General features: G+C 43.4%; 1 protein-coding gene across 2 annotated transcripts in view; it reads right to left on the reverse strand.

Moving 5' to 3' along the window:
• The window catches only part of LOC147424725 (uncharacterized), a 61,896-nt gene extending 42,807 nt beyond the window's left edge, over positions 1 to 19,089 (reverse strand). For both annotated transcript variants that reach the window (XM_086499953.1, XM_086499952.1), the window contains exons 1-12: positions 18,166 to 19,089; positions 17,987 to 18,060; positions 16,306 to 16,410; positions 15,904 to 16,204; positions 15,543 to 15,623; positions 14,739 to 14,933; positions 14,438 to 14,575; positions 13,217 to 13,345; positions 12,588 to 12,932; positions 9,838 to 10,002; positions 9,566 to 9,651; positions 9,351 to 9,465 (exon numbers count right to left, since the gene is read on the reverse strand). In XM_086499953.1, the coding sequence (XP_086356079.1) occupies positions 9,351 to 9,465; positions 9,566 to 9,651; positions 9,838 to 10,002; positions 12,588 to 12,932; positions 13,217 to 13,345; positions 14,438 to 14,575; positions 14,739 to 14,933; positions 15,543 to 15,623; positions 15,904 to 16,204; positions 16,306 to 16,410; positions 17,987 to 18,060; positions 18,166 to 18,813 (2,382 nt within the window). In that variant the 5' untranslated portion in view covers positions 18,814 to 19,089. The remainder of the gene's footprint in view (positions 1 to 9,350; positions 9,466 to 9,565; positions 9,652 to 9,837; positions 10,003 to 12,587; positions 12,933 to 13,216; positions 13,346 to 14,437; positions 14,576 to 14,738; positions 14,934 to 15,542; positions 15,624 to 15,903; positions 16,205 to 16,305; positions 16,411 to 17,986; positions 18,061 to 18,165) is intronic.
• Between the last annotated feature and the right edge of the window lie 3,608 nt (positions 19,090 to 22,697).

A 22,697-nucleotide genomic window follows, 5' to 3' on the forward strand; every position in this document is an offset into this window, starting at 1 on the left:
TTAGGGTTACCACGTCCTCACTCTGTGACACTTCTTCTACTGCTTCTTCGGGTTTAGGCCCCTCGGCCGGCATCTGTAAGTTGGCTCCATTCTTTAGGCTTTGACACGTCAGCAGTTTGTTACACTCCAAGATTCGGAGAGCTGCCTCTTACTTTAAGGGGAATGCTCGCACTTGGTGGTCCACGCTTCTTTTAAACAAGACTGCGCCAGTTAAATGGCTGAAATTTAAGAAGCTTTTTATTTCTTCTTGGTTGACGCAAGAGTATGAACAAGATATTGGAACCATCTCCGGATGACCAAGAAAGATACAATCAATGCTTTTACTGTGAGAGATTCTAGAGCTCTTTTCTACCCGCCTCTTCATTCAAGAAGATCTCGTTCAGAGAACAGATTGAGCGGTTCACCTTGGGTCTACCTACAGAGATCCGAGATCACTCCTTGGAGCAGAAGTCAGCTTCTATTCAAGAGTTGATGAGTCATGCGAAGCGCGGTTTTGTCATTCACTCTGGCAGTATGACCTACCCCACAGATGAGGCCATGACACAACGAGCCGAACAGACTTCTGGGAATGAAAGTAGAAAGAAAAAGGGCAACCCAGAGAAAAAGGATGCACGACCCAAGCTTACTCCTGAGAAGAGAGCTCGCTTCATCAAAGAGGGGAAGTGCTTTGGATGCAAGGAACATGGACATATCTCCGCGAAGTGCCCTAAACAGGCACCGAAAGAACAGAATGATAAGGACGACGACAGGCCTGAGAGTTCGAGAGCAGCTGAGGAACGTGGCAGAAAAGGAAGATAGAAAAGCAAAACTGGTAACACATGGCGTGGGACATGCACCGAATCAAATGAATGAAAGTACAAACTTTGCCGCTTTTTGGGGCAAAGCGAAGGATCAGAAAGCTCTTTTGAAGGAGCCAAGGCCAACTTCTTTTCACTTGGATTGGTGGCTCGATTTGGAATTACGCCCGACAGACTGACGCCACAGGCGGAGGTAGTTCGACTAGCACCCGGATGGGATGTTGCCATTACACCGAGCATTGGCAAACTTTGTTTGCAATGACAGGGGTGTTCAGGGCACGCGAGTGACGTTCTACTCGAAATCCCTTGGTACCACCAGAACTACGCCGTGGTTGACTACCGGGCCGAGAAAGCAACTTTGACAAATGAAGGGCTCAGAGAAATGTACTTGATAAACTTCAATTTCTTTACTCATTCTTTTGGGAGAGAACTGAACGATGGATAAAGGTTGAATATGTTTTGACCTGAACAAAAGAACGCCAAGATTTTTTTCTTTACACTCATGCCGATTGCTTTTTTTTTAGAGGGCCTAAAGATCAAACCATTGATCTGATACCTAGAAGCACACCACCGAACCGGCCACCTTACCGTGTGAGCCGAGTACAGAATAAAAAGATTATAAACCCAGTGAAAGACCTCTTGGAAAAGGGTCTTGTCCCGCATAGTACTTCACCGTATTGCTCTCCACTGTTGTTGGATTTGAAGAAAGACGGATCTTGGAGAATGTGCATCGATTATAGAACTCTCAATGGATCTTGGAGAATGTGCAAGAACAGATTTCCAATTCCTAGGATCGATGATATACTCGACAAGTTACAGGGATCCTCGTGATTTGGCAGGATTGATCTAAAGAGTGGATATCATCAGATCCGAATCGCGCCGGGAGACGTCTACAAAGCAACCTTTCAGACTACTTTTGGGTTATTTAAATTTTTGGTGATGCCTTTTGGCTTAACCAATGCTCCTGCGACATTTAACCGGATGATGGACAGGATTTTTCAAGAGTACAGGCTATTTGTTGGCACTTACTGTGATGATATCATTGTTTTTCTCCAAGAATGAGGCAGAACACAGAGATCATCTGCTTCAGAGATACACTTTTTGGGACACTTTGTCTCAGCCTGCAGGAGTGCAAATGGATCCGGCCAAGATAAACACTATCCGTGATTGGCCCAATTCGAAGAAAGTCCATGAAGTTGGAAGCTTCTTGGGACTGTGTTTGTACTACAGACGGTTCATTCGAAAGTTTGCAGAGGTTGCTTCCCCTTTGCATAACTTGACACAGAAAGGAGTCCCTTTCTCGTGGGGATCCACAGAGGTGACTGCCTTTCAGACATTGAAAGAGAAATTGACTACAGGACAAGATTTGACTTTGTCGGACTTGCAGAAGTCATTTGAAGTATTTTGTGATGCTTGTGGTCGTAGTCTCGGTGCGGTCTTGATGCAAGAAGGCCATGTCATTGCTTACGAGAGCCGATTGTTCTCTAGGCCAGAGATGATAGCACAAATTTATGAGAAAGAGCTTTTGGCGGTTATCCATGCTCTTACTCAGTGGTGGCATTATCCACTCGGAGCGGATTTTATTGTCTTTACAAACCATCAAAGTTTGCACTACTTCTTGTCACAGAAGTAGTTTTCGGAAAAGCAGATGCGGTGGGCGAACATCTTGTCACAGTTTCACTTCCAGATTGTCCATGTGCACGGACAAAAGAATGTGGTGGCAGATGCTTTGTCTCGGAAGCCGTTGGTTCTGGCTATTTCCGCGATACATCATAGGAGCTTCGAGGATATGGTCGATCAGTATGTCACAAATACAGATTTTGTAGATATATTTTCACACGGATACGGGATGGGGAGACAGTAGAGCAGGATACTCCATTCGGGAAGGCTACTTGATGAGAAAGACTATGTTGTGCGTTACACAGCCGTTGAGGGAAAAGGTTATGACTGAATGCCACTGTCCACCTTTTACGGGTCACCGTGGCATTGCTACCACCATGGAAGGGGGTAGAGAGATACTTCTTTTGGCCGAGACTCAAAAAGGATGTGGAAGAGTTTGTGCGCAATTGCTTAGTATGCCAGAAGGTCAAGTTTGACAGGCATAAGGCACAGGAATTGTTACAGCCTTTATCCATACCCAGACATTCTGCGAAAGTATTGAAATGGATTTCATTTTTGATCTCCCGAGAACACAAAATGATCACGATGATTTTCCGATACATGGCACGTCTAAGACGATTGTCTCCGACAGAGACCCCAGATTTATGAGTTTGTTTTGGAAGGCAATTTGGGAGAACATTGGCACGCAGTTGCAGTTCTCGTCATCGTTCCACTCGCAAACTAATGGGCAATCTAAGATTGCAAATTCAGTGGTTCTAGATTTATTGAAGTCTTATATCTTAGATCAGAAGACTCAATGGGAAAAGTACTTAACTTTGGTGGAAGTTGCCTACAATAACACGATACACTCTTCGACGGGGAAGACGCCATTTGAGATTGTTGAAGGTGCTGCGAAGGTTCCACCCTTCCTAAGCACGAGATAAGGTTTTTTGAAGCCGATGAATATACGCGAGATTTGGATACAGCTTTTGCCAAGGTTCGCGAGACTTTGCAAAAGTCTCAAGAACGACACGCCATCGTCACGACTTGAAATTGAAGGAGGATGATTGGGTGCTCTTACGTTTTGAGAAGGCACGCCTAAGAAAGAAAAAGGGAAAGGAGAGGCTTTTTCCAAAGCTTAGTATGTGATACTACGGACCTTTCCAAATCACTCAAAAGATAAATGATGTCTCCTTCCGATTGAAACTGCCAGATACTTGGGAGGATTCACAACACATTCCATGTGAGTCTCTTGAAACCTTTTAAGGGTGATGTGTCTAATGATGGGGAGCCTGATGAGCAACCCGAAGTAGAAGAAAACGAGGAGACCCTTGTTCCTAAACAGATTTTTTCACATAAGGATACCAAGAAAGGTAAAGTCTGAAGGCGGTTCTTGGTTAAGTTCAAGAACTATCCTGCATTGGATGCGAAGTGGATGGAGGAGAAGGACCTAGCAGATACTCCTCAGATTGTGAAACTTTACCTCGATGCTTTTGGTTTAGCATTGTCTATTCCAAACGGAACCCAGAATTCAGCTTGGCCGCAGATCTGGTGTAGTGGGATCCACAAGAGGGGAGTCACTCCGCTCCTTTGTCAACAGATGCCTTGATTTTGATACTAAAGTCATTGATGTCTCTTTGAGCTTCAGGGATACTGAGAGCTGACGAATGGAATTCCTAATAATGATATTGATTTGTTCTTGACTTCTTTTGAGTGCAGGAACTGATAGAGGAAATGACTACAGCATTTTGGTCTGATTGATCTCGAATAGACATGGTTGCAATAGGGGTTAGTCAATCGAACATCGATGAGGTCCCGATTGGACCTAGATGTGATTGCTAGCTACATTGCCGATAAATCATGGTCTAAGATCCGAATTAATGTTGAATGTCATGTGATGTCCTGTGATGTGACTGTCGATTTGGTACATGTGCTAGATGTGTGTTCCTAGAACGTAGGTACTAACAGTCAGTGTCTGATAAGACGGTTTATGGCTTCTGTCGGTTTTGCAGGCGTAATCGCGGTCGATTACAATGCTTTCAAGAGGGGGGTATGTCACAAAGTGATGACATGGCTACCAACAACAGAAACCCTAATTTCTGCCAGAAACCCTAAAATTCCTGCAAACCCTAATTTCTGCCAAAAACCCTAATTTTGCAGAAATCCTAATTTCTAGAAACCCTAACCCTAACCCTAACTACTGGCTGAAACCCTAAGTGGCAAGAAACCCTAAAAGCAGGCGCTCATGCCACGTGGCAGTAGTGTACGGATTTTTCGGGATTTTTCGGAAGTGGAAAAGCCCAGCTAGCGACGCTAATCTCTTGCTTTTTCTCCTCTTGGTAACGCAAGGAATTGGAGAGAGAGAGAGAGAGAGAGAGAGAGAGAGAGAGAGAGAGAGAGAGAAATGAAATGAAATGAAATGTTATATTAACGTCTTCAAAAGGCCAAAGAGAGAGAGAGAGAGAGAGAGAGAGAGAGAGAGAGAGAGATTGCTTTTGTTCTAAAGCTTTTGGGGCTCTGCTTTTGGGCATCCCTTGTAACCTTTAAATTAGTGGCTTAGGGCTCACTTCTCAGAGCATCTGGATGCAGAGTCTGAGAGCAAAACCCTAACCGCTCTCTTGTACTTTGATGATTGATTCAGACATAAAGAAATACCGAGAGGGGCGCCAGTCTTTGGGGCCAATATCTCTAGGCACGGAACTCCGCCGGACCAGTGCAAATCTATTGTGATCTGTGAATTGTTTTGAAGTGGTTATTTGGTGCTATCGCGATTGATTCTTGACTTGGAGTGTCCAAGTCTATTACACCCGCGTTCTTGCTTGTGTACCTTCTAGAATTTTGGTTGACCACCAATTGCTTGCTGTCTCCTTGAGATGCATCCCAACATGACGCAACTTGGATTTTTTTATGAAGTTCTCGTTGGCAAATGCAACTTCAAACTGCCTGATGAAAGACAGTGCCTTGGAGATATCTCTCCGTCATCTATAGTTGCCAAACTTCACATCCTTGTCACCGGATTTGAAAATCCCCATCTTGCGGTGACGTTTGCGGTTATCCCTCTTGAACTAGGGCTTCTCTTTAGTATTATGTAGGGAAGTAGTAGGAGTTTTCTTCTTGGGAGAAGATTTACATATTGTATGAGAAGTAGATGTAGTAGTATAGTCAAGAGAGTATGATGGAGCAGAGATAGAGACATCCTTGCTTTCGTTAAGCAGAGAAAGTTCTTTTTCTTGGCCCTTACTCTTGGAAGGCCGTTTGTCCTTATCCGGAGATCCCTTGTGCCTTTCGACACCTCGCACCATCCTCCTCCGGGTTGCTTCCATTGGCAGGATTTTCCTGACGCCCACCGGCGTTTGTTCCTTCTGGCTTCTTGATCTTGTCCAAAACCTTTTGGACAACCGACAACGAAATAAGTTGTTGCGATTCCGTGAGTTGAGCTCGCACTTGCTGAAGTTCGTTTTCAGCGATTCTTCCGTGGCTCGTCACGGTTCTTTCCGTTCCTTCCCGGAATCGTCCTCCTTTGCAGAGAAAGAGAAGAATCCGAGCTCTGATACCGCTGTCACGAACGGAAGCGCAAACGAATAATCAACAACCTGAAAATAGATAATCGTTAAACTAAACAGAGTTGAGGGAGAAGTTCGACATAGTATTTGGGACCAGAAGATGGGTTGGTCCCCCCCATTAAAGAGAATCTTTATTAGAGAAATCTTTTTACAAGCACAAGAACCGAAGAAAAACCCCTCGTTCTTTTCTCAGACTAGATGGTCGATCCTTCCCGTGAGGGAAATCCGAGAGACAAGCTCTCAATCCTTTTCCGTTTGTACTCGAAGTCGAAGCTCCGCAAACAATTTCCGAATCCCTTTCCCGGAATTCCAAAGCGTAGGCCGAGGCCTTCCCGCTTCTCCTTCGTGGTGAAGTACCTTCCTGGGAATCCTTTACCTGTATCCAGCTAGATACCACCTGTTTTGGCCAAATTTCGATAGCATAACAGCCCCAAAAAATGGCATAAACCCTTTGATTCCTGCCCAAAATTACTAAATTCAGCACGCTGTATTTACTGGTTTTTGCCATGTTTTCAGTCCTAAACAGTCCCCGAACTGGCCTCTACCAGTGGGGCACTGTTCCCAATGGTTCTCGCGCGGCTGAAAAACAATCAATTTACAGCGCATACACAGCACTGAAAACGCACCTGTACGGTGAGGTTATGACCCTCACCGGTGCCTCCTTTGGAGTAGCAATTAGCTACCCTTGTTCCTGCTCAAGGAGGCTCTTGCCTCATCACAAAATCATGAAACCACACAGTTGTACATCAATCAAATGAAAAGCCCTCTTGTGGGGCATCACATAACTGCACGTAGGGGGAGAGAGAGCAGTGTGTAGTGTGCAGGGGATCACTCCTAGCACCACACTGTACATAAGAGTGGAAGGAAAGCACTCCATAGCTCTTAACCTGTGACAGCTCTTCAAAATGAGGCCTCCCAGCTTAATATTCAGCGCTACCTTCTCTTGCAAGAGGAAAGTACACTAAAATGCTCCACTTGATTACACACATTTTCCCGTTTCGGGGTCCGCCTAAAAATCTCCCGATCGGTTGTCCAATTGACTTCACGGCAGAGTTGTAAAATGTTCCCCTTGTCATTCCGAAGATAATGACGCAAACACATTTCACGGCCCAAAATAGCAATTCCCTAATTTTTAGGAGATGCTTCCATTGGGCTCCCACTGATCATCTGACCATCTATCCTCATTGGGACCACATCCAAAAATGCAATGTGGCCCAACTATCGCATACTTTCTGTTGGTGATCCCACCTTGACTTTATGCCTTTATTGAGTTCACTTCCTAGTATCCACCAACTTGCTAAGTGCGATGGGGGGACCTACATGATCTTGCATTGAGCCTATACATCCTCTTAGTATACTAATTCCAGTGCCGACCAACTTCCCGTCTGCGGGTGAAACTACCATTCACATTGGCCATACAATGTCCGACCATTTGCAACTTCAAAAAGAGGGTCTCAAAAATAAAACAAAAATCATTGGAAAGAAACCAACAACTAAGGTTAGCAGTTGCCACGTCCTCGTGACATAGTTAACAGCTGCCACGTCCTCGTGACACTATGTCGGTGACGACGGCGATGACGACGATGCACTGAAAACGCAGATGCTGAAATCTGCGAATAGCGGGCTGAATCTGCAAACGATGTGTGATCTTACCATGCGGCGAGAATCTGCTGCGGGAAGGTGAGATCTGCAAGGTTTGGGGGCTGCGGTGCAGAATCGGACTGCTGAAAACTGAAAACACTGATGCACAATTGGGACTTGTCGCCGAGAAATTGCAAAACAATTTGTTGTTCCAAAAACGCCAGGACTGATTTGGCATCTGCTGCAAAAACGCTATGGAATCTGCTGTCGCCAGGCTGATCTGCAACTTGCAAAAATGCTAGGGCTGATCTGCAAACGCTGAAAATGCTAGGCTGTTCTTGATGGCTAAAAACGCTAGGTTGTTCTGCCGGGGGTCTTGCTAAGAAGGTGCACTGCCGGACACTTGGTACCTGCTGCCTCTTCTGCCAGAAAGTGCTAGCGCTAGCTTTCTTATATATTTCCTTAGCCAAATTGCCTTACCCATTTTCCCAACAAAGTCACTTATTAATAATAAGTGAAAAATGGCTAAAATAGGGAAAATGGGTTCAATGCACTGTAAAAAGCTCTTGATGGCTACTGGCTGTAATCTGATGATCATGTTGTGTGCAACCAGAGGAAATGCAACTACTGTCTGGACATGCATGGTCTACGAACAGACTCACAAAGGTGCCAGAACACTTCCTAAGCTAACTGAACCCTTAACATGAAGTAGCTTGTCCACATGCACATAGGGTTAGATGTGCACGTGACAAAAAACCAAGGGAAGGTAACATGACAAAGCAATCTCTAGCCTCTCTAATGCATCACCACTCAATCAAACAGAGGAAAAACCCAGTCTATACAGCTTTATGTTTCCATCAAAGTAGGAACATCAGTTGATCAGAAAAACGGAAATCTTGGTCTAGGGATGGCTGTGTAAGTCCAAAATCTGTAGTGCACCGACACCTCTGACCTGAGGACGATACAGCCCAGTCTTGCCAAATACTGCATAAAGAAAACATCAATCCAGAAGGGCCTATGCCTTGCAACATCTGCTTGAGCTCTCCACGGGCCTGAAGCATAAGAATCCGAAGCTACATGGACAATGGAACATCTAAGTAGAGGCAGAACCAATAGAGTAATCAAAACCTCCCTCCTGCGAGGAAGACTCCAGTGCCTCCTGCTGTCAGTTGGAACACCTCTCGTGAGTGGACCTCAGAAGGTCCCACAAGCTGCTAAACTTGCTGAAATATGGACACCTCAGGCTACTCCATCCATAACTCAGACTGCAAAGCCAATTGTCACTTAGAAATGTCATGTTATGAGGCAGCCACCTTAATTTGCCATACAGCATGCAAAGTCATCATAAGTTTAAGCCATCACACAAGGCGCCTGCAAAAACAAACGGAGTTTAGTGGTGCACATCCCATGCTCCATGATGCAACTTATCCGTGGCTACATGTTGACGGACGCAGCCATATGCCACAAAATGTAACAAACACCCAACCACACCTTGTACAATCATTTGCACAAAGAGAGTCATGTAGGGATAATGTCTAATCTAACGGAAGCATCTTGGCATGGGCATGTTTAGGCCTTGTGAATAGGGTCACAATAGTGCCAAACTAAGATACCCTGGTGGCTACATGTCCACATGGGACCCAGAGCCAGTGTGCATGTGACAAATGCTTGATTAGGGATTTTAGTTTGTAAAGTGTAGCCTTTGCCCGAGGGGAGCAAGTGCAGGCAAAAAAGCAGTCAAGTAAAAAAGAACAATCTGCTATACAAAATTCCATGGACAGTAATTATCAAGATTTTTGAGACCACTCACCAGAGAAAAGATTCGCTCTGCTGAAAGCATGGGAAGAATCTGTGGAGGCATCCTGTTGGTTGGCTTATGATCACCAGTCACACGACTCAACATTTCTATTGAGTGATCACAAGACCTGTGATGTTAACAGAGAGTGGAAAAACAACGCCAGAAAGTTGAGATTAACGAATAACACATGGAAACCCTCTAGTCAAGACTTGAATAACACAACTTACATGCATTTGAATCCATACAAAGGTTTGCCAGTGAATATTGCATTCTCTGGCCGTTCAAGCTGTTCTTTAACAAAACGTGCCAACTTCTGCAAGAAGTCAAATTGGGTATCAAACTGTTAATACTTCAAATTAAGAGGTCAAAACCCTCAACAATTCTTTGAAAGAGGACTTGTGTACAATGCTCTTGCCCTACTAATTTAAAATCTTAAAGGATTCAAGTAAAACAGCTGCTACATTTTTGGTTTAGAGAAGATAATACATACTAACCATACCTGCAAATCCCGCTTCTCAGCTTTCAGTGCCAAAGCATCCTTTACAGTTGGCATAACTGTGTCAAGTTCTTGAAGCCTTAATGTAAGCTTTTCAAGCTCTTGGCATAACCTAGCTATAGTTTTGGAATTCTCCTTGGGCTCAAACTTGTTTGCTTTCAAAGCTTCCTGCATATTTTGCAGCATTCAGTCTGAATATAGTAAACATATGTACACATTTGTGGGCCAAACAAAATTTTGGATGAAAATCATAGAGATTAAAGTTGTTTATTATTGTAAACGCTAATGTTTGAAAATCATAGCTGAAGCAAAGGAGTGCAAGGAATATACAAATGCTAGTGAAATACAATGAGATGAAAGGTCAAAAATACATTTTTGAATGACTATGAAGTACCAAGAATCAAACAGAGAGTAGCCAACCCATGAAAGTTTCCCTTCAGAAATCCAGGTTCACTCCATGTGTCAATATAGTCATTTCAAACAAATCAACAAAACGAGAAAAAGGTCATGAATGAGTTCGGATAACATAAAGTCCCTATAGAGGAAGTGCCCCTTAAAAAAGAAAGTGCTCACCACATTCTACTCAAACCAGAATCATCGATTATCGGTGAGTGAACTCACAAAATAAAAGGCTATCTTTTCTGCAAAATGTGAGTGTGCACGCGAGTGCACAATGATGAACCCTCACTTGAGGTTCAAATACCCCTGCATAAACTTTAGGTTCAAATATCCCTGGATCCTATTATGACATGTGCTTTGAATGCTTTGATGATCTTATTTCTCAGCAAAATGCCCTCCATGCAAAATGCAGCAACTCCTTCAGAGAGATCGAAAACGTAGCGGACAACACATCACACCCGAAAAGGCGGGGCCATGCTAATTATGCCACTATTTTCCGGGTCAGGATGGGGTCGAATTCAGAGCCATGACAGATTCAAATCGTTGATTTCATTTGCCAAAGCTAGAAGCTCGGAGAAGAAGGGAATAAAGTGATGCCGTCCACCGTTTTTGTGAGAGGAGTTGAGAAGATAAACGAACATAGCCAGAGTTCGCCCAAACTGAAGGAGGGAGAGAGACATCATGCAAGGTCATATCCGTCACTGTCATGTTCTTCCTCTCCATAACACCATTCTATTGAGGGGTGTAAGGGAGAGAGGTTTGCCTTTGAATGCCCTTAAAAGACAAAAGGAATTGAATGGTATAAATTCACCTCTATTGTCAGTTCTCAAGGTAGAGACTTTAGAGTTGAATCAACTTATCCAACTTTGAAAGTTAGAGAGAGCTCACACTTCTTAGCCAAAAAAAATCCCCGAATACTTTTAAAAGGATCATCCACAAGTATCAAATATTACTTTGATCCACCAAGTGAAACGACCTCCACATGACTTACAAGATCAATATGAGCCACAACTCCAAAATACAAGAGGCATGAAAAGTGGCCTCCTTTGGAAATGAGTCCCTGTTTTGTTTGCCTTTCACACATGAAGAGCAAGCATGATGAGGCTTGTGAAACTTGGGTAAGCCAATAGCCATATTCGTGGAAACAAGATACTACAAGGTAGCAATGGGAACATGACCAAAGGGAGAGTGCCAAAGAATGCTCTCATCATCTATGAGATAAGTGCTTCAGAAAAGGTGAACAAGTTGCAAATGTGCCTCCTGCAACTAGAAACTAGAAGAGAAAGACTATATATGATACAAGCCGCCTTCTTGACAACCATGAACCACAATAGAGAGATTCAATCTATCAATCACTTCAATTAATTCATCATCAAAGTAGACTCCAAGACCTTTAGAAGTTGCTTCAGGGATAAAGAAGAGGTCAGTTGAAAACCGCGGCACATGTAGTACAACCTTCAAGACAGCATGCAAAGTAGAAAGTAGAATTATCACCAATGTGAAATAATGAAGAGAAAGTCCGATTCTCCCTGTTGTGAGGAGTGTAAGACATATGAGAGGATGCCCCATTGCAAGAATCCATTCACAACCTAGTTTTCTGTCTTTCCAGGCAACTTGATGGCTTATGCCATAAAATTTCGTTCTCTCTTCAGAGAGAGCTTTGGGCCTTTGTCTAGGGTGATAAATTACACTTATCAAAGGTCCTTCCAACTTTTCTAGCTAGAGTTACAGAGACACAAACATGCTTTATTACAGAGTTCAACACACCCTCACGGAGGACCTATTCAAAAGAAGGTGACAAATTACTTCCAGAGCAGTAATCCTCAGCAGGACCACATGGGACTCTCCAAGAAAGAGCTACAAAGATTGGTAGATCTCGGCACAACCCTCGTCCCTCATCGCCACATCCAGGCAAGTCTTAAGGACGTAGATAAACTCCTACGAGGTTCTTTACAAGAGAGGAGATGGATGCCATGATGCAAAAGCCTGAGACATGGGATTTGCAGGAACAGTCTACTCTAGAGATCAAGCTTTGGGAGGTATTCTACCGGCTGGCACTATTTATTCATTTGTTCATTTACATTTTTAGCATTTTTTACTTTAGTCTTTTGTATTATAGGTCTTTTAGGCCTTTTGCAAACGCAAATAAACATTTATTTAATCTCTCATCGGTTCAAGCACACATACATCTATATTCTCAGTAAATTTCAAGAGATGCAAACTATGCAAGATACGAACAGACACAGGCATTGGAATATGCAAGACCAACACAAAGACTGGCATCAAGCATGGACCTGTTGTGACCAAGGCGAAGTCCCACATTGGCACTTAGGGTAAGGAGGAGCTGAACTTACATCAATTGCCTGTACAACTGCATCATCGTCCATCAAGTCCACTGTTCCAACAAGCACATCCTTCTTAATAGAAGCCTGATCAGGACCATCTTCAGCTACATCGTTGGGAGCTGATGTGCTCTCTCCCTCCCTCCTCTGCTTTTTGTCTAGATTGCTTGTAGAAGTGGCTTCATTTACAGGCTTATCATCGGATGAGGGTGTTAACAATGGAGAACCATCTCCAAAACCTTCAAAAATCTTCACTAACTTGTCTGCAGGATCCGTTGCTCCTGGCTTTGACCGTTCTTCTTGATGACCAGATAATTTAAGAATACTCCTACCAAAAAGTCCAAAGTCTTTTTGAACCTATGCAACAATAATTGTCTCAGATCTCGACTATATAAATGCAATGCATACAAAATACCACAAACTAAAATTTTGAGAATTAATCAGCGGGGACATGAATAGGATGCCACAGTTAATAAGAATCAAAAAATAAGCAGGTAAGACACAAAATAAGACCCAAAAAAGCTGCCATGTTGAATAATCCTTACAAAATCAGCTCAGGCGAACCTTCAACATTCGAACATGATAAGCAGGAAGAAAAGAACTTGATCTCTGAGAGCATTTAAAGAAAACATGACAGTTACCTTTTCAAGCTCCTTGTTGTGCTTTTCAATGGCATCCTTCAGATCTTTAGTGAGCTCGTCCAGCAATTGGGGGCTGAGGTCTTCCAAAGAATTAAGCTTTGTTTGTGGCATAAGCATCTGAAGCTGCATCTGAAAAAATAAGACAGGATTAATGAGTAGAACATTTGTTAAAATGTCAAATTTGAATACAGGATTAATGAGGTTAACATTGATAAAAGGAGGTCCAGTTTGAATGACTGCATTTTGAAACTGAAAGTGCTTGTCTACTTGATCAGCAGCCTTGCATACCCAGACTAAAATGAGCAAGAAACACGCCAGTCCTGCTCAACCCCAAAAGCTCACTTCTGAGAAGACTAAAGGAATGGTGTGGTTATCGTTCAGATTGTATTCCTCGACATGTTGATCACACAATAGATGTGGCATAAGGTTTTGTTAAAAGAAGAAAAGAGCTTTACACTCAGGTTAATCCTCCTGGTTGAAGGGCGCCTCTATAGACCTTCTTCATGAGGATAGTGAGTTTAATAACAAATACAGTCCTTTCCAACTCGGGCTTCCTGATTTGGAAGAGCCAATTTCAGAAATAAAGTGATAATATCTGCCATTCAGCAACGAGCTATTGAGCACCCAATAATGTAAATTTCCCCTACCTCCGTATTATCACAGGTCAAAAGCTGCAAAGAACTGCCAAAACTGACTAGTGAGAAAACACGAATTGGCTGTTGCATTATCACTAGAGGAGCAAATGACAATCCTAGGGCCAAACAAGGGCTAGTTGCTTTAGCGCAAAAGCAGCAACCATCCCTTGCATAGATTGGAGACACAATCCGGGCGCTAGAAAATATGGAGGAAACTTTGAGTTGATAACTACCGAAACCTATCAGTTTCTTGGTGGAGATTCACACTTGCACATAAGCCACATGCTTCAAAACGTTGTTGTCGCATAACACAAACCTGCTTAAAGAACTTGCTGCCAATTCGGAAGAAAACAAACTACAAGTTCAAGTTCTAGATCTGTGAGCAAAATTTGCAACAATGTGTTAATGCATCCAGGTCAATGTTCTGCAGACTAATTCTCAATCTCAAAAGTATGCTTGGAAAAGTCTCCACACATTTGGAATCGAAAATTTCTTTTGTGCTGAGTAGAAACAATGTCGCAGATCTTTGTAAAGCCCTCTTATTTTGTTGTTCATTGAGAAGGACTTCATGGCGAATGTAGCAAACCTGGCTCTCAGGAGTTAGGAGTGAAGGAGGTACAAGTGAACCAGTCAAGGACACCCTTGAAGCTCTTCTGGAACCAGCGGATAATCTCTTCAGATGTAACTGAAGTTCAATCATATTTGACTCCATTTTTTCGCAAGCCTACAGTTTCATGCAAAATAATAAATCTCAAATCAAGCATCTTTTATGAGTCAGAGCAGTCAATCACATCTGAATTTATTTTTCCACACGCCTACAATGTCATGTGATCTTCGCAATAAATCTCAAATCAAGCATTTTTTTCACATTCGAAAAAGGCACTTACATCCTTGACATTCTGGGTAGATTGCGTAATTCTTTCCAGATCATCCACATCTGCCTTCTTTTGTATGCGATTCTGAAGTTCAGCAACCGCTGCTTCAATTTTTGCTCTTGATGCTTCAGAGAGTTCTTCTTCCTCTGCTGTTGGATGTTTACCAACATCCACAATAAACTTCATTTCAAAATCTGAGCGAAGGTTCTGCAAATGACAAAAAAAGGCACCAACTTGAGCAGCAAGGGCAAATAATATTTCTAATATGAAAGCACTAAAGGAGAAAAAGGAAAAGCATGAAAGAGGCTAGCAATCCAACCCAACATTCATAGTGCTACACTTGAATTCCTCTTGAAGACTATCACCATGTGCTTTTGCAGCAAGTAATGACCTCCCAAGGATGCCTAAGCTCAACATATAAAGGACCAATCGGAGCTCCATCTAGGACAAGCTAACTCAAGAAACATCTTTTGTTAGAATGCTTCCTCTACACATGAAAGGCCCCATAGTACTTATAGAATATGGTCTGTAAACAACTACGAACCCCATTCTATCAACATGAGGACTTCACTGCCTCACTTTATTCCCAGCATTCAGAAACCTCGCCCACTCACTTGAATCTTATTGCCCTTCAGCATCTGTCACAAGAAGTACATTCCAGCCCAAACACCCTGTCTGAAGACAGTCCAACTAAATTTGAGCTTCCATTCCTTTTTCACATCAGTGGGTGGGGCCCAAAGAGAGGCTTCAAGATTGCTCTTTTAAACAAACTAACAAAATTTTGCAGAGGCATAGGTGGTCTAATGTGCCACTTACTCTGCAGTATTGTTGAACAGCATCCAAATCAGAAGCATGTGCATTTGTTGTCTGTTCTAGTTTTAGCTTGAGCTGCTCCGTCTGAACAAACACAAATAACATGGAAAACTTTCAAAACTAAGGACAAGGCTTGGCAGCAAAGAAAAGAATCTTCAACTCAAAATCCAATTTTAGCAGCACAATGACAACACCCACAACAAACTTTTCGCACCTAAAATCCCACCCCAGCTCATGATATGTCTTTGACAAAGTTTTGATCCTTTCATGATGTTAGAAATAAGTTTCTTGTTTCGTATAAATTGCTTAATTAAACTAGCAATTTTCCATGCCAGTAACAGAGACTTTTATGGTGACAAATTACTTGCTCTTCTAGAGTATGGAGCTTTTCATTTTGTTCCTCAAAGTCCAAAAGGAGTTCTTCTACTTTCTGGTTCAAGGTCTCAAGGGAGACCAACTGTGAAGACTGGACTGCATCAGTACTCTTGACTGCTTCTTCTAGTGCATCCAAGCGATCAAAATTTTTACTTCCTTCTTCTAATGCATCCAATCGGGGTGTGAGAGACTGCACTTGAGTATCTAGAGTCTGCAGTTTACTATTTAAACTTTGCAACTCTGATATACTATCACCAAGTTGCTTCGTGCTATTGTTGTTTTCGTCTACCCTGTGTAGGTGTTTAAGGACAAAGGAATCAATTAGAGTTACATCACGTGGAAATAAACTTGCATGTACACTCCTGCACAAGACGTTTGAGACAAACCTTACCCTTGTTTTAACAATTCTAGACGCTCCTCAACCATACTTGACCATTTCTGCTGCTGCTCTACTTCACTTTCTTTAGCTACTTTCATCTCCTTTACACAGTTTCTACTGCAGAAGCATGATAAAGACACTACATAAGCATAGTAAATTCCTTGCAGTACAATATGACCAAGCCTGAGTTAGATTCAGTGTGCAATGCCTGTAGGTTGCACTAGAGGCTAGAATGTCATTGCCACTTCAGAGAAGACTCCGGCATGATCACAATACTAATATTGGACGTCTTCTAGCAATGGTTCAAAATGCCTTCGGGTTCTGTTTAGTCGCCCTTGTTGATGCCAAAATACTGCAATGTCCTTAAAATTGATAATCTAGCTATGAATAAACTTTTTTAAACACAACTGAAGGTCTGAACCGGTGACCATCTCTTGTGACAAAGGGAACCAAAACACAAACCATAACCACTGAAATGGCTACAACAATGGAATAGAAACCCTACGCAGAAGCAACATGACCTTAGGACTAGAGTGCTGCAAAGTGTGCAAGAACCTACCATTTTAGCTGGTGAAGGGTACTTTATGGGCTAAATATGATCAACATGAGGACATGACTTTTGTCATCGCCAACAACACAGCAGAAAATTGTGATTTTCCTGACTCAAAACGTCACAATGAAAATATTCTGACCTCGAAACTTTCAAATCGAGCTTGAGAGGGGCATCAGCCCTTTTCTCTGAACTTGTTTGCTTACTGCACTCATTTATTATTTCGACTCATGAGCACATCTCATATTTATTTCAGAAACTTAGGAAGCATATCCATCAGATTACAGCTTTGACAACATGACCATCCCCCTTTGAAAGTATGATAGTTAGCCTTTTACCCCAGTTTGCTGCTAAACCACTCCAGATAGTCCAGCTTGCACCATACTCACACTGCACCAGTCACAAAAGATTCAGTTGGTAGAGACAGCAACTCATCCTCATCACCAAAGCTGCGCATAATACATATCCAGGAAAAAAAGGTAGAAGGAACCCTTTGTAATCTTTGGAAAATTTACATAATCCTAGCCATCAACTGGCAATCCCACATCATTAACACACAGCTCGTCGATCGCTTGCATGAACATTGGAAAAAATACTGAATACAATCGTTCCTGGAATAACATCAGGTGTTCATCCTGATTGATGTGCCATTGATGTCACCAAGCCAGTTGCCAAGACAAATCAAATCGTTCACATCACATCCCATTTCATATGAATCTATATATGTCCGTAGAGTTTATGCATGTCAATGACCATCTACTCCCAAAGTGCAAGATTGACATGTCTTCCATCCAGGATGCCGTCAACAAATCTGCAGACATTTGACGCAAAGGCTCCTTGGGCACGTAAGGGGTGCAACTTTTGAGCAAAAAGGAACACTCAGTCAGGCACTTAAAAGCTGCTCATGGAAACATCTGGTGAAGTGAGACTTTAAGACAGTAAGATGGGTACAGGAATGGCTCCATGAATGCAAGCTGTTATGTTCTTATTTTGTACAAAAGCAATACTGGTTTTTCTTAACAATTCCATCGATGACACAAAGCCCAGGTGCAAAATGCACCAGCCAAACCAGATGGTAATGCATTCCCTTTTCTACTTTCGACATCTGCTGATTCTTGCATGTAAAAAGATGTGTGCTATTACCACAACTGATCAAGCTCATCCTTGAATCCAAGAAATGTTTTCCCCTGCTCCTCTGCTTTTTCAATACGAAGAGCCTTGCATAGACAACATCAAAACCACAAAATCAGCAACGTGTGGAGAATCTGCCAGGCGCTTGCCAGAAATGAGACTACATCAAAAGGCAAAGAGAACGTGTGGACCTGGATAGCAATCCGATCGCAGAGGGTATGCAAAATTGTGTGCAGCTTCTCCCAGTGCAAGGAAGCCACCACAGGCACGTGGTGAACAGAGAGAACCTCTTTTATGGTCCGCACATCATCGTCGCTAGCCTCAGCTGGCACTAGAAGCAGTTGAGAGGCACGCTCCAGCTCAACGGGCATCACATTCAAAGACTTTGAAGTGCGGCTAACCTCGACAGGTACCATGTTATGCAATGCAGATGCACGTACATCTACAGGGGATGATTGCAGGTTGTATGTTGCATCCATTGACATCATATTCAAAGATTTTGAGGGATGGCTTTCCTCTGGGAAGGTATTGATGTGGCTTCCCTTCTCAGGTGCTGCATTGAGGGATTGTGAAGGACGACCTGGCTCCACTGCTATTGCATTTAGAGTTTGTGAGGTGCGGCTTGCCTCCATGGGCACCATAGGTAAGGATGGTAAGCCACAGTGTGGATCCACAGGCGCTGCATTAAGGGAGTGTGAAGGACGACCTGGCTCCACCGGCATTGCATTTAGAGTTTGTGAGGTGCGGCCTGCCTCCAGAGGCACCATAGGGGGAGATGGTGCATTTCTGTGTGGATCAACAGGCGCTGCATTCTGCGGTTGAGAGAGCAGGCCCTCCATGTCCACGATAGAGAAGCGCTATATGCTATTTCTTGTTGGAAGAACTAGCAGAGAATCGCCGTTGTCCACAAGACAACGTTCTCTGTTATGTATACTTGCACCGGCAAGAAGTACTTTCGAGGGTACGAGACGCAGCAGAAGAGAGTGGTGAGCTGCTGGCTGCTTGCTAGAACTGGGCGCAAAGACGGGAGGAGAGCAGAGGAGGCGCGATGGTCTTTCGAAGGGTCATTTGGCTGCTTCTCTTCGCCCCCGGCACTCTGCCCTTTCAAATTTTCGCGTTTGAAATTGAACATCTATAGGATAGGACATAATAGAACATACGCTAATTGAACATCTATCTAATGTGGCTTGGTGGGAGTTGCGAACATACGCTAATTGAACATCTATCTAATGTGGCTTGGTGGGAGTTGCTATAGAACATCTATAACATAATAGGACATACCCATATTGACATCAAGCATCTAGCACTGAAGTAAACAACTACAAAGTGCATTGACAATTTTCAAAAAAGAAATGCATATTTGATGATTGGTTACATGTATAGTTGTCTGTAAAATGGTCCAATTTCACGGCTTTCTCGTACGGCAAATATCAGTGAGACCAAGGCATTGATATTTGTCGTACATGTTTTGATAGATTTTGGAGCACAATTGGTTACTTTCTTAGTTGATTTTGATTTTTATCACATCAGCTTTTGTAGTGAAACAGGAGCGGATGAGTAGAACCAATTGATAGGCAACAACAATAACTTAGTCGGAGACTTAATGAGCATTAGGAAGAAGCAAGTTGTGTCCCACAGGACTAACTATACAACAAAGGGCTACTAAAGGGGGTAATTGAATTGAGCAAAGGATTGCATCTTAATCATTCTACTTAAACCCTGCTCCTTAACCTACTTTGGTAGCTGTTTGCAGATTGCGATTCAGTCTGGTAATATTGTTATATGGGTTGCCAAGTAACATTGTGAGTGATCATGCGTCCAAGTTTAAGAGTCATTTTTGGAGAGTTGTGGACAACCCATACAACCTTCTGCAAGAGGGAAGCCCACTTGCATTTGAAAGCAAGTCTAACCATCCATTTCAGGATGATCTGCAGTACTGAACGAGTCAACCAAGTGCTAGGGGATATGCTACGAGCATATGTTAGTAAGAAGCATTTGGATTGGGAAGATAATCTTCATATTCTCCAGTTTGCTTACAGTAGTGCTAACCATGTGACGATTGGTTTTGGTCCTTTCATGCTTATGTATGGTTTTCAACGTAGGTCATCAGTTACAGTGGGGTTGGTGATTGAAAAGCTTCAACAGGTCAAGGATTTCCTCAAAAACCACATGGAAATGTTGAGATTGGCTTGTGCCAAAAAATCGACAAGCAAAGGATTGGTATAAGAAGTATGCTAATGAGAAATGTCAGCAAGTTACCTTCACAAAAGGGAAAGAGATATTTTTGCGTGTGCCAGAGCATTTAGAAAGTCTGAGGATGGGCAGCCCCTAAATTATCTCTGAGGTATTGCGGGCGTTTTCATGTATACATTTAGTCTCTAGGCCAAGGGACCCATCTTACCTTAAATCAAGTGTAGTCAAATTTTTCCTATTTCTCTTAGAGAGACAAAAAAATGAAAATGAAATGAAATGTTATATTAACGTCTTCGAAAGGCCAAAATGACCTATGAGACAAAAAAGTTACAATTGGTGAATCTGATATCATGTCTGAGTACAAAAATTACAAAGTTACAAAGAGCTAACATTAAAACTAAAACACCAAGGCCCTAAGGCACTAAGGAGAAAGGAAATAAATATGATGTTGATTCGGGATTGAGACGAGATACAGGAGGGGAGAGGGGGGGGGGAGTTCAGATGAAATCTCTCATCGGTCGCTGTCGAATCTCATCAACCTCCTCCATGGTCAGGACTCTAGTTGGGCGTCTTGCATGTCGAGCTAGAGTGATCTGTATCTTCTGTTGCAGCCTTCGTCAGTGGTGGGAGACCCCCCGAGGTCGTGGGCGTCTGGATCTGCCTAGCTCGGTGGCTCGGTCGAGCAGCGTACCTCTAGTATGGGTGGGCTCTGAGATCTGTTGTAATGACTACTCCTCTGGCTCTCCCCTGGTTGGTGTGAAGAAATCTGTGATTCGTCTCTGAGACTGTCTTTCCCCTGATGTCCTCAGCAAGCTCTCCCTAAGTTTGCGCAGCTCTAGCAGGAACTATCCGAGACATCTTTGATCCTTGTATCTCATGACTCTAGAAAAAGACCCGAAACCTTCTCTGAACAGGCAGTGGAAGCGGCCGCGTATCTCATAGTACGTCGGGCAATGACATGTGTAGTGCAGCTCTATCTCTGGCTCTAAGTTACATAGGGGACATATCCTGGGCCCCGCTGGCACCCCTCGAAATCGGCCAGTCTTGATCTGGAGCTGATGTGAGGATGTGTGTATTTGCCAAACAGGCCATCTTATCCCATGAGATAAGTGTGTATCCATGTATGCAGGCCTAATCACAAAGCCGTCCTCCGTGAGTTGAGGAAGATGCTCTCTGTAGAAGGCCATCTTCGTGCCCAACTCCTATGTTGGCTGTATCCATGTGCTCCTGGTATCTAGCTGAATCAGATCCTGGGTCATGAGTCTGTGATATTTATCCGTGTGAGAGAGGGAGGGTGCATCCAGGGAGTATTGAAACGGAGGCAATCTATCCATGTTGAAACCATGCGATTGAAACCATGATGTCATCTGTCCATACCAACATGTTGTACCGCCTTGTAGCGCTAGTTGTCGAGATGACTCCAGGACAAGCCTATCCTTGGGTAGATCCCATAGACCGTGCATAAAGGATACTAATCTAGTCAATGCCTCCACCACGAGGGGGGTGTTGGGGTATAAAGCCCAATGTGGTCGCCCAGGTAAGTGGGCGAGCCGCTAGGTATGTACACATATTCTTTTGTAAAAACCTAATAAGAACTCACTATGCTATACACATTACAGTAGAGCGAGTTCACCATATAGTCGTGCTCTTCTTCTCGCACTCTCTCTCGCGTCGCACTTCCGCTCGTACTCCTTCAACTGGTATCAGAGCTCAGATCGAGGCTCGGGGCAACACTGCAGGAGGCTAGAGTCACCAGCTCAGATTGGAGTGAAATTCGACAGGCGAAGACACGGCCCCAAATCTCGTGGGAGGGCCCTAAGGGCTTGGTGTTCTCAGAATTTCATTCTGAGGTCATCTCGGCCACCGTTCGGCTTCGACAAAGGTCTACGTAGGCCATTTTCGACTACGTGGTCTCAGCGGGTGCAGATCCGACTCTGCAAATTTGGGGTTTTCGGCCTACGACTGCAGGTACTGAGGATATCGACACTCCCAGAGTGTTGATTTGTGGTTGTCTACACATCGAAGGACGGCTCACAGTTCTTGGAGGCGTGTCACATACGACACGGGCGCATCTACACACAGACTGTAGGCGACATCCACTAGTTCATCAGGTAGCTTGTGTTTGCTGTGATATTCCAGATTTCTTCCTGACGTTGCAAATACTTCCACATGGGATGTATTGTCAGAGATGATGTATGTCTGTTGAGGGTTTGCTGGTTGTGAGTCACGCAGCAAACAACCGCCGCAGCGGTTACAGCATACAATGGGAAATTTGTGGATGTATGACTTTGTGGGAAGTCTATGTATTGTCAGATTTACTGCAACCTTTGTTGAGGGTCGAGTGAGGTTTTATTGAGCTGGGGGATTCTCTAATGTTGAGATCCTTTCGGTGATACAGGTCTTGGAGCGATCCCTCGAGCACCCTTAGATAGGCAGCTAGGATGTATTGACTGTGAGTTAGACAGTTGGGATTGCATCTTTGCTTTACTGCCGTTGAGGCATTGTCGCAGTCTATGCTTACAGGACAGTG

This window comes from Adiantum capillus-veneris, chromosome 25, assembly GCF_014529385.1.
Source record: "Adiantum capillus-veneris isolate H3 chromosome 25, ASM1452938v2, whole genome shotgun sequence".
Taxonomy (NCBI): domain Eukaryota; kingdom Viridiplantae; phylum Streptophyta; class Polypodiopsida; order Polypodiales; family Pteridaceae; genus Adiantum; species Adiantum capillus-veneris.